Source organism: Podarcis tiliguerta, assembly GCF_965153285.1.
Source record: "Podarcis tiliguerta genome assembly, chromosome: 6".
NCBI classification, from domain to species: domain Eukaryota; kingdom Metazoa; phylum Chordata; class Lepidosauria; order Squamata; family Lacertidae; genus Podarcis; species Podarcis tiliguerta.
The window spans coordinates 20,388,265-20,404,310 of NC_139539.1; the positions used below are offsets into that span (position 1 = coordinate 20,388,265).

The 16,046-nt window shown below is 44.2% G+C and overlaps 1 protein-coding gene across 1 annotated transcript in view; it reads left to right on the top strand.

Annotated features, from left to right (window-relative positions):
• PREX1 (phosphatidylinositol-3,4,5-trisphosphate dependent Rac exchange factor 1) overlaps nt 1-16,046 on the top strand; it is a 220,634-nt gene that overhangs the window by 92,810 nt on the left and 111,778 nt on the right. Inside the window, exons 3-5 of the mRNA XM_083446700.1 lie at nt 4,158-4,280; nt 9,699-9,803; nt 15,329-15,430. Of these exons, the coding sequence (XP_083302826.1) occupies nt 4,158-4,280; nt 9,699-9,803; nt 15,329-15,430 (330 nt within the window). The remainder of the gene's footprint in view (nt 1-4,157; nt 4,281-9,698; nt 9,804-15,328; nt 15,431-16,046) is intronic.

The window sequence follows — 16,046 nt, forward strand, 5'->3', positions numbered from 1 at the left end:
CATTTCTGGATAAATTGATAAAATTATTGGCTTGCTCTCAGCCAATTCAAATTGATGTTGATGCTATTGTGTTCCACGTCAAGGATGCAACAGGATCCAGTTATCCTACCACTATGAGACTCCAACCCTCACCCCCACCTCCTAGTCTGGCATTAAGAAGTCGCAATAAGGCAACTTGGAAGGGCGGTCTCTCAGCCCTTCGTTTCTTGGTGTGCAGCTAGCTCCACATGCCTGGGAAATACAGTAAATGAGCAGGTAGAATGGACTTGAATCTTCTAGCATTCAGGTTCATGGGTTCTAGTGCTACAAGAGAGGGAGGAAAACTGTCCTCTTTCTCTGTGCCCTCCCCTGGAGTCCTACTCACTAGGGAGGGGAAGAAATGATCCAGGGGAAACGGAGGGGAGAACTGCAGCAAAATTCAGTGTGCATAATTTAAAGGCACAAACAGACTCTCCTGAGATTTCAACCCTAGATGCTGCTCTTTGCTTATGTTGCTGTTTTGCCCAGCAGCCAGTGAAGTTCATGCTTGCTTCCTCTCCTGGAGAGAGGAGCTGTGCATGCCATTGATGGTTCTTTCTCTAGGGTCAGTTCTGGGTCGAGTGGGCAACATTTTTCTTTCAGGCCTCTTTCAGCTGCCTGGAGAACAAGCAAAGGTTCAGCAGGTGAAGCTTTTTTTCTGGTCTGCAGATGCAGCAGATGATAAAATGCTAATGGATATTATTTCCATTGCTTTTATTCAAAATGATTTATCACCTCCAAAGGTGCTAAATATATCTGTCACCGCAATCACATATTACATCAGCTCATTTTCTGTTTGCTACTGATTGAATGCATTTTTTTGCCTGAAGCCTCTTTGTGGGTGCAGAGTGATGCTTTTGGTTTATCCCTTTGCCGAAGCACAGGGAGGATTTAAGACGCTCTTGTAAGTAGTCTTTATCACTACTTGGTCATTAAAGCAAGAGGCTAACCTTGGCAATTCCATACAAGGTTATCAAGGCCCTCTCCCCACTCCTTTGGCCAGTTCTTCAATTGCAAAAGGTTTCGCAAGGAGGGGCAGCTCTACTGTTAGGCACCCTCCTCAGGTGACACCTGCTGGGGGGCTCTTAGATACCTCTCTACTCCTAGCTAGCCTGTTGACCTCAAGTGAAGTAGAAGATGCTGTCCCTTTGCCAGTGTTGAAATAATAATTAACTACCAGTCCAATTGATTTCCATATGTAGAATGGGACGGTGGTGTTGTCTTGACTTTCGTCTCAGGTGGCAAAATGTCTTGGGCTGGCCCTTTTGGCAAATGCAACTTCTCTTCTCCCAGTCGCCCTTTTCTACATCTTTTTTCCAGGTCTGCAATATCTTCTTTGAAGTGAATCCAAGTACATTGTAGTCCTTAAGTATCCCCGCATCATAGACTCATCAAATGGATTTATGAAACTTGCTGTTTTTCTTTCAGTCCCCTTTCTTCATCATATCTAACACTACATTTGACTCCATCCCCATGCTCTTTGGCCAATGAAAAATATTGCTATTTCTTTTTTCATTGCTGACATTTTCAGTGAGCTCTGCTTTGCGACCACAAGATTTGCTTCCCCAGTTTTCATAACCAATTTCAAAACTGTCGAAGTCAGAATTCTTTGTTCCAGTTCTTTGTTAATGACTGTGTACATATTTACTATTGAATCTGCCATTCTGTATCTAGTTTATCTTTTTGAAGCATCACGTTTAGATATCCTTTCCCTCTCCATTTATTTATTATGGGTGAGATTCAAGTCAGTTGTTGCATGCATAGAACGAGGTCCACTCAGGCAGCAGGACTGTCCACCTCTCTCCTCCCCTTGTGCCCCTTAAATTTGCTCTGGAGGGTTTGGGGAACAACCAGGACAGGTTTATTTCTTTATTTCATAAAATTTCTATAGTGCTTGATGGAACCCTTGCCCCTCAAAGTGGTTTACAAAAAGCAGTGTAGGGGGTGACCAGGGTGAGAAAAGCAGGAAGTCCTGCATGAGGACTTTCATGAGTGCGTACCTGCACTTGACACTACATTGAATTCCACCCTACATTTTTAGGTCACTGCACATTGATCCCCACTTTGTTGTCGGAAGAATCCTCTAAGGTAGCCTTAAGGCTGTAAGATGGCTATTGGGTCAAGATCACACAGGGAACTTCTCAACTGAGCAGAGATTTGAAAGTGCATCTCTCTGCTCCTCGTTCAGTTTCTAAACCACACAAGTTCTCACATTCTTGGGGGATAAGTCCATCAGTGAGTATTACCCATGATCACTAAATGGAACCTCAGTGTTCAGAGTCAGTTTATCTCTTAATAGGAGAAATATTGTGGGGCTGTTACTCTTGTGCCCTGCTTGTGACCTACATATGACTGTTCACTCTTTGACACAGGATGTTTGATTAGGTAGATCATTGGCCAGTAGGACTTTTCTTGCACCCTAATGCTCTTATGATTAACATGGACAGAACTGAGAGTGCTGAATGGGTTTGATGATGGAGGAACATCTCAACTTGTTGAATCTTTTCCTGCTCCCAGAGGTCTATAAATGTGGTCGCTTGCCAGACAGAACATATCCTTTTGAAATAGGCAACCAAACACTTTATTCTGTCTTCTGCCTTGGTTATTTCATAATCTGAAACTGAAACAAGCAAACCAAATGCTTAGTGCAGATCTCTGCTGCCCAGCAGTTACAATACTAATGACATAAAGGATGACAAATTAGATTTCCCTAGGGCAATCAGAACAGGTTTTAACTCCTCATTAAAACCACCCTGGTAAACACAAAGCCATCTCTGGCTTTGAGACAGCTGGCTGGATTGAGGATCACCTTCAGCAGGAAGCAAGCAGCTGAGGATAAGACAGAAGGCAGTGCGTGCCAGACAGATAATTAAGGCCCATCAGAACCCATTAACATAGCTGACCTCTGCTCTGTGGCCCAGTACATGCTGAGAAGGGGACTGCAGATATTATAAACAGTAGCATTAGAGAGGACAGTTGCTCAAATCACGCATCCTGCTAAACCATGCTTAAGGAAGCTGAATTGACAAAAGGTTGTTTGCGATCAGGTGGCAAACCCTGATTCAGATCATGGGATGAAATGCAAACCGTGTTTTATTGCTAACTTTAGTTTGTTGGGATGTCTGCATTGAGAGGCAGTGACTAACAACCATAATTTCACCTCCAGAGCCGCTGTAGCATGAAGAAGGGGGTGCATTTTTTAATTTATGAATGCTGTGAGGATAAATAACAAAAGCAGAAAAAATGCTCCAAGCCATGGTTTACCAGCTTTACATGTGGAAACTCAAAACCATGGTTTATTTTACCAAGAAGTCTAGCTCTTAGCTCTGCTTGCCTTTTAAGTTTGAAAATTGATGTCTCGTTTCCTCCCATGTCTTAGGGGCTTTTTGTGGGGGGTCGGGGTCAGGTCAGGAGGTCTAGATAAACTCCAGAATAGTAGACAGGAGGAGGAGAGTGGTTTAGTTCTGTCTGGCAAGCTGCAATACTTGCTCAGAATGAAATGTTTGTCATAGTGTGACATTGAATTACATCCTATGCATTTGTTTAAAAGATTTGTGTGCTGCCTTTCTGCAGTGAATGGCATTCAAGGAAGATAAACAGCAACGTAGAAACAACAAAACACGCAAACAACCATAATAAAGCATAAGAGAACAGATGAAATATCAGGCTATGCTTTGCAAGGGCACCTGACAAAGGGCTTCTGAGTATGATCTCAACTGCTAGGCAGGTGAATATGGGGACAAGTGGTTTTTCAAGTACCCTGAGTCCAGACAGTTAAGAATTTTAAGGTCTGTGACTCCGCTCAGATGCCACACTGAACAATGAACCATAGCTATCACAAACCATGGTTTTTAGACCCGCTGCAAACTATGGTTTCTGTTTGTGGTTTGCTGAGCAAACACAATCCATAATTTGTCAATTCAGCATTTGTGCTAACTCATAGTTAAATAGGTACAGTTTAGTGTGATGCCTCAACTGGGCTTGTACAACATCATCATCATCCTCACCATCACCACCACCACCACCACCATCAAATAGTAAGGATAATAAAGATAGTTTGGGATGGATCAGAATAATATTTTAAGACCCTATCATGTCTTTCATTAGCTATTCTTAATGGATACTTCTTTATGTTGCAGATTTTATTTTCCAACATAGAAGATATACTTGATGTTCACAAGGACTTCCTGACGGCTCTGGAATATTGTTTGCATCCAGAACCTCAGTCTCAGCATGAACTGGGAGAAGTTTTCTTAAAATTTGTGAGTATGAGCTAAAATGCTTATTTGCAAATGTATCATTTTGATAAGGTACTTTATCATGTCTTCTTCTTCTTCTTTCTCCCACACACCCACACCACACTCACAGGGGTTCAAAGCAAATGACCAAAGAGGGAAAACTCTAGTTTCTTTTAAAATTGGATCTCTCTGGCCCTAGGGGATTTAGTCTACTTGTCCCCCAGACTGTCTTTCATCCCAGAGATGCTTCTTAACCCCAAAGCACTTTACGATAAATTCAAGCAAATCTGTTGGTAAAATCAAACATTAAGAAGCAGCCCTGGCAGACAGAAACATAAATAAATTGGCAAGCATATTTCCCATTGTTCAAGACATTCTGCAGGATGCTTTTTCTGAGCAATTATAAAGCACAACCCAGTTGATAAGATTGAGATTGCATTAAATATTGCATGCCCTTGATGGCCATGTATAATGCAACAGATGTGTAAATTGTGCAGGCCATTTTAAGGCACCAGGCTTGTGTGGCCACCATAGATTCCCACTGCACTGAGCTACCCACATGTAAGTAGGATTGTTGTATGTGGTCATCTGCTCACATGTGATCCTGTAATTCCTCCAGCTTGTTTGGAAATATGGCAACGTGTGAAGTGGCCCTAAATCAATGGGGGAGAATTTCCCGAATAAGAAAAAATCTGTTTTTAGATAGCTACAGTTAGTGACCATGATACACTTGGTAAGTGCAGGTTCAGATTTCCAGGGGTAGCACCTGCAATTATGTAACTGATAATTTCCTCATCCAGCGAAGGAACCTCAATGTCATCCAGAGAGGAAATTAAACACTTCAGGCACCGGGTAATTTGAAAGCATAGCTTTCATACTTGTGGCTCTTATGCATGAAGGGCAGCTGGGAAAGTCTTGATGAAAACCCTCTGGCGTGTATATAATTATTGAATACATTGAGCTGAGTTTTGCCAGGAGATGTCATGGTCTAAATTTAACCTCTAACAATGCTACCAAAGTCACAGAGCTGCAATCACAATCGACAAATCGACATTGGGTCCTGTCGCCCCAGTGTCACCTCTTCTCAAATGGAAAGAGTTCAGTGATGCTGAAGGATGATATTTAAAAAACACATTTCCCAGTTCCCTGCTCACAAGTATACCTGGAAGATGTGCACAGGGCAACTGTCGGGGGTTCTGGGACTTGACTGTGCTGAGACCGGGACTTAGCAGGTTCAGTCCCACCTAACATGGCCAATGATCAGGGATTAAGCTGTAGTCTTAACAGCATCTGCAGGCTGTGTATTGCCCACCCCTGGTCTAAAGAGTTATTTGGGGTTAACATAAGACGAGTCCCATTGGTCCAGACCAAAGCTTTCTAGTCATGGTTCTTCTTCTTGTTCTCATAGTCATAAGAACTAGACGTTTCCCTTGAGGATGGTGTCCTTAGCTAGGCTGAGATCGAGCCTGCATTTGATAATGCTCATAAGGAGAGTCCTGCCGGATCAGGCCACTGGCCCATCTAGTCTATCATCCTGTTCTCACAGTGGCCACCCAGATGCCTGGGGGAAACTTGGAAGCAGGACCCAAGCACAAGAGCACTCTTCCCTCCTGCAGTTTCCAGACACTAGTATCCAGAATTATACTACCTATAACTGATGGAAGGGCATTCCACAGAGCGGGTGCCACTACCAATGTCCCTGATCTCCCTCTCTACCTATAAAGGTAAAGGTAAAGGTACCCCTGCCCGTACGGGCCAGTCTTGACAGACTCTAGGGTTGTGCGCCCATCTCACTCAAAGAGGCCGGGGGCCAGCGCTGTCCGAAGACACTTCCGGGTCACGTGGCCAGCGTGACATCGCTGCTCTGGCGAGACAGAGCCGCACACGGAAACGCTGTTTACCTTCCCGCTAGTAAGCGGTCCCTATTTATCTACTTGCACCCGAGAGTGCTTTCGAACTGCTAGGTTGGCAGGCGCTGGGACCGAACAACGGGAGCGCACCCCGCCGCGGGGATTCGAACCGCCGACCTTTCGATCGGCAAGCCCTAGGTGCTGAGGCTTTAACCCACAGCGCCACCCGCGTCCCTTCTCTCTACCTATAGTTGAATATTATTTAGCAATATTTTAGGCTGCAATCCTAATGATGTAGGCTTGCAAGTAAGTCCAACTGAATTCATTGGGGCTTATGCCCAGGTAAGCGTAGCTGGCATTGCAGTCTTACTCATCAGTAAAGGTGCTGACATACACTTCTTAATAAACTGCCAGTTCTGTAAATAGCTTTGGTCAAGGTAACTCCTCCCCCCCTTTTTTTTTTACTATTCTCAGAAATGAAACCTTCAGCCTCTATACATACAAAAGCAGTCCTCTTGCCGCTGAACTGTTGTCTCTTCCTATACTTCATGAAGTGGTATTTTAAGAACAAAAACTGTCCTGTTCTGTTGCGTCACCCTCCGCCCCAAAGCCATACAGCTTCCTGCATCTGGTCACCAGGATCCTTTGCCTTTATACTGCTGCAACCTTCTGCTCAAATTTGCCTGAAACTGAAGAAGCAGCTGCAATTCCAGATGTGTAGTGTAGCAAAGGATAAGACCCGAGAGCCTGCCGCTTTCCAGCTTCTTTCCTTAATCTTTTTGTAGCTGATACTTTTATTTCCCATGGTGGTTGTGATTGGATGGAGAAACAATGTTAAATAATGATAAATGAAGAGGCAAAAACAAATGTGTAATTAGATTATACTAAACAGAATCTTTAGGGACAACAAAAGCATCCCTTTTTAAGTGGCCTCCAGTGCTGCTTATCTGGACCCTGCCTTGTTCTTTGTAGACAGTGGATCCCTTCCATTTGGTAACAGGAAAGGAATTCACGGTTCATGGAATGTATGATCTTCTAATGAAATTGATTGGCAGCCGTTTCGGGACAGACAAAAGAAAGTACTACGTCAGGCAGCCACGTAGTTTACTTTCAGAATTTGCTGCCTCAAGGCGCAATGATGTCTGCTGCCTTTAAAGGGGATTTGACAAATTCATGAAAGATCAGTTTGTCTGTGGCGAAATGAAACGTCCAGATTCAGAGACGGCATACTTCTGATGGGGACTGACTGCAGAGGAAGTTGACTCCTTTTATGGGTTCCTGGGAGGCATCTGGCTGCCTTGAAACACCATGTTGCACTAGTCCAGGGATGGGAAAGCTGTGTGGACCTTTGTATGTTGGATTCCAACTTCCATCGGCCCCAGCCAGCATGACTATTGATGATGGAAGCTGTCGGACCACATCTGGAGGACTGCAAATTGCCCATCCCTGGATTAACAGCTCAGGACTGCAATACCTCAAGGGCTGCCTCTCCCCATATAAACTCTGCCTAGGGAGGCTCACCTGGCGTCTTCATTATATATCTTTAGGCACCAGGCGGAAATGCTCCTCTTCAACCAGGTCTTTGGCTGATGGCCTTTTAAATGTGCTTGTGTTGGTATCGTTTTGTTGCTTCTTCTTTAGCTATTTATTTGTGCGTCTATCTTTTATTTTTATATTGTGAGCTGCCCTGAGATCTTTGGCTGAAGGGTGGTTTATTACTACTACTACTACTATTAATATAACTGAACTCAGGATCAGTGTTGAGCCACCAGCATTCTTTGGCAGCTGCTAAAGCCCCAGTATGCTAGCAGGGCCCATTGTTGACCCAAGCACTGTTCTCTCCCCCAAGCCATTTTAATTCTGGGGCACTGTGGGAAATTGAAATGGAAACCTGACCCAGCCACTCTTAGGGGCACTATTGCTTTCTACCTCCAGCTAAGGCCCATTGGTGGAAGAGGGATACAACTCCAAGCAAGTAGTATATGGTGCTAAAGTGGTATAGAGCTATACTCAGCAGCGTTTGAAGAATATGCACACTTAGGTCCTAGGATGTATATGGCTTGAAGTCACATGAAATTAACCACCTTGCAAGTCTGGGTCTGCGTAGTGCCTGGAACGGTGGCTGCCTGGGAACCATGTGTACACTGCTGCCTTGGGCTCCATGATGGAAGAAAGGCGCAATATAAATGCAATAAAATAAAACATACAAATAAAAGGCAAATGCCAGGTGACAAGTAACTAGATGGATATTAAGTACCTGGGACGACCTCTTGATTTTTCTACTGAAAGTCTCCTAGCGTGATTGCTAGCTATCTTGGTCATCTCAGTCAGCCATGGAAGGGTTTGTTATTCCATGTCTGATTGATTCTGGCATGGAGACGGTTTTACTGCTTGTCTGAAAAACTTTCTGTGCCAATCTGCAGATGACTGTGTTTTGTAACGGGCGTAGCATGTCTGATCTTCATTCAGCGGGGGTGGGGTAGCCAACTTGAACTGTGACACAAAAAGTACATCATGTAACAGCTATGGCAGTTGCTTTTTGATGTTAGTATGTAGAGAGAATTTATTTTGGCTAGAAAATTGGAGTGTGTGCTTGTAAGCTGTTTATTTGTCATACATTTGTGTGTGTGTGTGTGTGTGTGTGTGTGTGTGTGTGAGAGAGAGAGAGAGAGAGAGAGAGAGAGAAAGAGAATGAACCCAGAAGGCAGCTTCATTTTTTTCTTCATTTGTTCCTACCTACAAAGAGGCAAGCCGTATTTTATACTGAGTTGTAGCATGTCTCTTTGGCGCTGGAAACTGCTACATCAAAAACAAAAAAGCTGTGTCTGCAGCTGATCATGTAGTCCTCCCCCCCAATGAACACATAACATATTTGGATCTTGGCTGTATGATGAACTAAGATGCACTTAAGTTTCTCTGGATGTCTCACAGAGTTTGCATATATTTATGAGTGTCTCACTTTGTGTGTATGTGTGTGTGTTGTGCCCGCATAAAAATAATTTGTTTTCCACCCCTTACACATCCTTTTTCTTCCTTTTTCATTTGCATCCTGTGATTGTCCTTTGTCCATTTCCATACATCATGCTGAACCTTTGTTTAGTGTAATGTGAATCAGCTTAGACTCAGGCATCCTTTCTTCCCATGCAGCTGGTTGGAGGTGTTCGGAAGCGTTTGCTTCTGTTTTTATTTAGCCATAGCTTGTTGTATCATTCATGCCAACAAACTGTTTCTAACATTAACTATGGTTTGTATGAAAGAAGCCAACTTGGAACAATGTGCAAAATGGGTTTATTGTAGCACATGGCCCTAATATTGCAGCGTCTTAAAAAAATACCTATCTTCACTGAGAAGTTTTTCACTGAAAGGTGTAATATTTAAGAAGTCAGTCCAGAAACCTTGCTGCAGGACAACATGAACTTCAAAACGCAATAGATGACACCTCCAACTGTTTGCTCATATCTCATAATTTCCAGTGTACGTCATCTGTACACATTTGAAAGGAAATTTGATTTGTACTAATTTGAAGTAAAATGCAAAAGGTAAATGGGATGCCTTTCATTTACGTGTGCTTTTTTTCTTCCTCACCTTGCAGAAAGACAAGTTCTTTGTATATGAGGAATATTGCAGCAACCATGAAAAGGCACTCAGGCTCTTGATGGAACTGAACAAGATCCCACCTGTGAGAGCATTCCTTTTGGTAAGGACTGGTGGTACCCAAACAGCACCTGATGCTCAGTTATAGAAAGTTTAAAAATGCTGTATGCTTACTGATAAGAACCTGTGCTTTTCATGCAGAAGGTCCCAGGTTTAATCCCCGGCATATCCAGGTAGGGCTGAGACAGACCCCTGCCTGAAACCTTGGAGAGCTGCTGCCAGTCAGTGTAGTCAGTACGGAGCTAGATGGATGGCACTGTGGTCTAAACCACTGAGCCTCTTGCGTTTGCCGATCAGAAGGTTGGCGGTTTGAATCCCCTTGATGGAGTGAGCTCCCGTTGCTCTGTCCCAGCTCCTGCCAACCAATTAGTTCAAAAGCACACCAGCGCAAGTAGATAAATAGGTACAGCTGTGGCGGGAAGGTAAACGGCGTTTCTGTGCACTCTAGTCTCCGTCACAGTGTTCAGTTGTGCCAGAAGCTAAACATGACCTGGCCACATGACCCTGAAAACTGTCTGTGGACAAACGCCGGCTCCCTCGGCCTGAAGTGAGATGAGTGCCGCAACCTCATAGTCGCCTTTGACTGGACTCAACTGTCCAAGGGTCCTTTACCTTTACTTTTTTATCTAGATGGATCAGTGATCTGACTGTATAAAGCAGTTCCTCTGCCCCACACAAAGCAAAATATAGTCATAAATACTACAGTCTGTAGCAGAAGACCACCAGCAGAGAAGGGGCTTCTTCATTCTTTCCCCTTTTAGCGGTTGTTCTCCTTAAAATCATTCCCAATCTGCTCTCAAGCCAAGAGGAAAACATATATTGGTTGAAACTTGTTCAAGGGCTGTGATCTAAGATGGGTTGCAAATGCACTGCCCTCCAGATGCTGTTGTGCTACAGCTCCCATCAGCCCTTACCAATGGTGGCTGAGGATGATGGGAATTATGGACCACAGCATCTGAAGAACATTAGGCTAGTTCTTGTTGGTCCAAAGACATATTGATGAAGGTAAGCATGTTTGAGTCTTGCCAGGTCTGGGCATCCTTTGTATGCTACTTAAGAGTTAGAAGATAAACCATGAAAACAAACTAACTGGTTCAGTTGTCTTTAAACTGTTTGGGGCCTTAGTAATTTATTACTAAGTTTGGTGTGCACCTTTTGTGGTATCCCCTTCTGTTTGTTTCACAGGCTGATCCCTTCTCTCCACCCTCTTTTCAGTTCCTGTTTCCGAAAAGCCTTACTTCCCATTTCTGATTAATTTGATCTGCCAAAACGTGTCACTTCTTCTGGTCTCTACTACATGGCCCTTGTGTGCGGTCTGTGGTAGTATTGTGCATAGATGGAGAATGCCCTGCAGTTAATTGCTATGACATTATTGTTGGGAATCTTAGGTGAGATACCCACATAGCTGAAGTTGGCCCCAGTTCCAGTCACCGCACAGAGACAGCTTAAAGTCCAAAATAGTTTACTGCTGCAGAAGACCAGGCTTCAGTAATACAGTTCTGGATGTTGATACATGCAGCTTGTAGGCTTTGCAGATACAGATACAGATATATACAAGTAGGAAGAATTTCTCTTCCTCCGGCAGTTTCAAGACTTAACACATACTCCGACTCATGGACAGACTCACCAACTGACTAATGTGCTGGCATGCCTTAATTACTTATATAGATGGCACTGGGCCGTTGCCATAGTAACTGACTTAGCTGACCTTGCACCTGCTGGCTTTATCTCATACATGGGGTGATACATGAAAGAGATTAACCCCTTCCCCCATGTCTAATTCCCCCAACAATCACCATATTTTTTGCTCTATAAGATGCACCTTTCCCCTCCAAAAAAGCAAGGGGAGATGTGTGTGCATCTTATGGAGCAAATGCAGGCTCCATGGCTTCAGTGAAAGCAACGGGAAGCCCCGCTGCTCTCCGGAGGCTTCCCGTTGCTTTCGCTGAAGCCAGGAGAGCAAGAGGGGTTGGTGCGCACCAATCCCTCTTGCTCTCCTGGCTTCGCTTCGCTGGAGAGGCTCTGCGCAGAGCCCCTTCAGCGAAGTTGGGGGGAGAAATGGAAGGGGCTCTGCTTCTCCTGCCACTTCGCTGAAGGGGTGCTGTGCAGTGATATTTTTTTCTTGTTCTCCCCCTCTAAAACTAGGTGTGTCTTATGGTCGGGTGCATCTTATAGAGCGAAAAATACGGTATCTCCAGATTGCTGGAATATCTAGACCAGGGGTCAGCAACCTTTTTCAGGCGTGGGCCGGTCCACCGTCCCTCAGAACATGTGGTGGGCCGGACTGTATTTTGAAAAAATATATTAATGAATTCCTATGCCCCACAAATAACCCAGAGATGCATTTTAAATAAAAGCACACATTCTACTCATGTAGCATGCTGACTCCCGGACCATCCGCGGGCCGGATTTAGAAGGCGATTGGGCCAGATCCGGCCCCTGGGCCTTAGATTGCCTACTCCTGATCTAGACAGTTACCATACCTAAGAAGAAGGTAGTAGATTGATGCTAATGTGACTCAGAGAACCTTCCTTGGAAGCTGTCACGTAGCTAGAGAAGTTCTTCTTGTTCCATTTGCAAACATAAGCATCTCTGTTCAATTTTTGAGAGAGAGAGAGAGAGAGAAACTTTGAGTGCAGACATTATTCTAGAATGTTCTCTGCATCAACTAATTGGACTGGCGGAAAACAAAACTCTTCAGCAACGTCACCTCATCTTTTGACTAGGCAGGAAGGTTTGTAGACTGGTGCTGTTTTGTTTCTGCAAAAAATGAGATTTTGTAAGACATTTGTATGTAGGGAATATGTGGAAGGCTGGTATTTCCTTATGTTAACCTTCCCCCATTTTTCACCCTGCCCCCCCTTCCCCAGTCCTGCCCAGCATAATAATGTCCCCATCTAATGAGGTCAAATGAGAAAATAAAAGAGTTTCTTGTGTGAGTGGAATTGGCCCTGGTGCTCTCACAGTGGCTGAAATAGAGACCTGCCTTGGAAAATGTGGGAAAACTCTGTGCTGAATTCAAAGGCCAAGACTGGAGAAAACAACAAGGGGGACAAGAATGGTTTATGATTCACACAAGAACCCTGGAAAATGGGAACAAGAGTTTTGGAAGGTAGTGGCCAGCACTGCCAGCCTGAAACAGTCTGAAAAATGTGTGCATCGAAGCCAGACTCTGTGTCTATAGAGGAAATCTAATTATTGGTGTCTGGTGAAAACATCTTTGAAGAGTGAAAATGTTCATTGTGCAAAACTCATAAGCAGTTCTGGGCAGCTGTGTCAGATGATGCTCTGGAGATCTCATGAGAATCCCAGATGGGCAAAAGCTGGCAGGCTCAGGACTTGAGAGACACCAGTTGTTACCTGACAGGTACTTACTAAGTAAGAATAAGTCTGTGGCAGAGATGGGGGACTAGGTGCTCTCAAGAGGAACACCACCCCCATTGTTAAAACCACTCTGGGAGCTGAAGCTTTGCCATGCGCCCATGAGGACGTTCAGGCTGCTCTGGAATGTGCATCTGGTCTGGGTGCATTTCAGTCTGTGCTGCTGATTCACTTCTGACACTACTTCTGGCAGGAAAAGAGGGTTTGGCGGCCTGTTTTGTGTTCCAAACGGACACATGATTGAAAAACTATGGTACTTGCCAAAAAGTGCAATTTTATGAAGCATTGGTTCTGGCATCACTCTGAAGTTCTGTGGAGCTTCAGGGGAAGGCTAGGATGATCACATAGAGGAGGAGGAGGATCTGAGTGATAGAGGGAATTAGGAGTTAGAAGAAATCTATTACTCAACAGGTGCTCCACCTTCCACTTAGACCTCTAGCTGTCTGAAGTAGACAGCAGTGCAGGAACCTCATCTTAGAATCACAGAATCATAGAGTTGGAAGAGACCACAAGGGCCATCGAGTCCAACCCCCTGCCAAGCAGGAAACACCATCAGAGCACTCCTGACATATGGTTGTCAAGCCTCTGCTTAAAGACCTCCAAAGAAGGAGACTCCACCACACTCCTTGGCAGCAAATTCCACTGTCGAACAGATCTTCCTCACCAAGTCTTTTTGTGTCTCTCTGTAGAATCTGGTTTGGCAGGTGGAGCTGAAGAACTTGACCCAGATGGAATAGAGTGCAAGCAGCGAAAAAAATTGTGATTGCTGTTACGCTCCATTCCAGGGGCTTCATGCTCGCAGGAATCTTGGGTGATAGCCACTGTTACTCACACTCAAGAGAAGACCCATTGCAATGAATTATTTCAATGGGTCTACTCTGAACATGACTAGCATTGGATATTACTCACTGTCAATACTTTTGCATACTGAGCACGAGAGTTTTTAAATTGCTGTCCTCTTCCAAAGGGGCAAATTGAACTAATTAGCAAAAATCCAACCAGTTTGCACAGAATCTTGGCTTTCTTACAGTCTGATCCTATTCATGCATGCTCCTCATAGAGTATCACTGAATCTAAAAGGGCCATTTATTTATTTAGATTTAATTGGATGTTATAGGATGTCTTTGCCTTCCCATCCACACCAGGGACACATTATAAGGATGAGTGGGTGGGTTCTGCTGTTCACATATACGAAGGAGCATGTGATGGAAACCAGGAAAACCCCACCTTTACATCAGCTTTACCTGACGTTGCTCCATTGCTTAGAGTAGAAGCCTGAGTTCGATACTGGAAATGAACTGGATGAGGAGAAGAGTATTTAAAGCAATGGAGTGCAGTGAAGTTGAGTGGGACAGGGGAGGAGAAGGGTTGCGGTCTTTGCGGTGGTGTTCCTTTTGATGAAAAGTATAGATCCATACACTGACATTATGGTTGCATTCAGGCATTGTGCTAAAGTTTAAACCATAGTTTAGCATTAGGTGAAAAGCCCTAGGCAATCCTCAGGCTTGCATATTCCTTGCTCTGGCTGTGAGGAAGAGCTCTGAAGATTTCACTTCTCTTTTCCATTAACTGCAGTTTAGTGCTTTGTCTGAACCCTAAACTATGGTAGGTGCTAACTATGGTTTCTTTAAACAAGCCATCATCATCATTTATTTGTATGCCACCTTTGCATAGTAAACCATGCCAAAGGCAACTCACATGGTCCATGTCAGTGAATTCATGGTTTGGAGTTTGCTTGTTTTAAACAAACCCATAGCAACATTAACCTCAGTGTCAGTGTAGGCAGTAAACCAAAATGGCAGCAAAAGCTGCCAAACCTCTCCTTGCAGTTGCATGATATGTGAACTTGAGGCTTGCCCAGCCTTCTAAACAATGGTTTGGCGTGATGTCATGTAGTTTAATGTGTCTGCCCAGTCACATCTAATTTTAGTCATGCATAGGATTACAGTGTATAATTGGAAATTCTTAATGCAGAAGCCATATGATGCCATGAAGCCAAGCTGGTTTAGGCTTGGTCAGTGCCTGGTTGGGAGACTTCCTTGAAGTCTGTTAAGGAAAGGAAATGAATGAATAAAATGTTCCTTCATTTTCTTCCATACATTGAACTGATCCTCATTTTCTGAACTCACCGAAAGTCCCTAGGAGCTTTGAGTCAAGGGTAACATTCTTTTTATTTTCTGGTTACAGAGCTGCATGCTTTTGGGAGGCAGAAAGACCACAGACATTCCACTTGAGGGTTATCTCCTGACTCCAATCCAGAGGATTTGCAAATACCCACTGCTCCTGAAGGTAACACAAAATAAAACATTTGTCCTGATTTTGTACATGTGGTTCTGACTTGCGTTTGTGGAACGTTAATACACTTGCAGGTTTGAATGGAAGAAGACTAGTCCGTTGTGATGTGCTTGTATAATGCTTGCTTGGAGTTCTCAAGAAGACCAAAGGTGACCTTTGACCACCCAGAAGCTGCTGGACTACAGTTCCTATCATTCTTGACCATTGGCGATGAGGACAGGGGCTGATGGGAGTTGGAGTTCATCAACATCTGGAGGGCACAGGTTCATTATCACTGGAACAGACAATGGATCTTACTGAGCGATCTTGACTTGTTGTATTAAATTTCACATGCGTTGTACCCTGGGACAGAAATGATCAGTGGTGAGGTGCAGCTCCTCTCAGCATGATCACACAGGAGCCTTATTTCTGTGATTCTTCCCTTTTTCCTTTATCCATGCCCAGGGCCAAATCACATTGAAGGTTATCTGCCTCATGGAGGGAGGCACTGCTGCTCCTCTTCCCTGCTTCTGAAGCACTGCCTGCAGCTGAGTGTATGAGCTGTAGTTTGATAATTGGCCAAGCGCGGAATCATCATTTGTGCAAAGCAGCAGAGCACTTGAACTCAGCT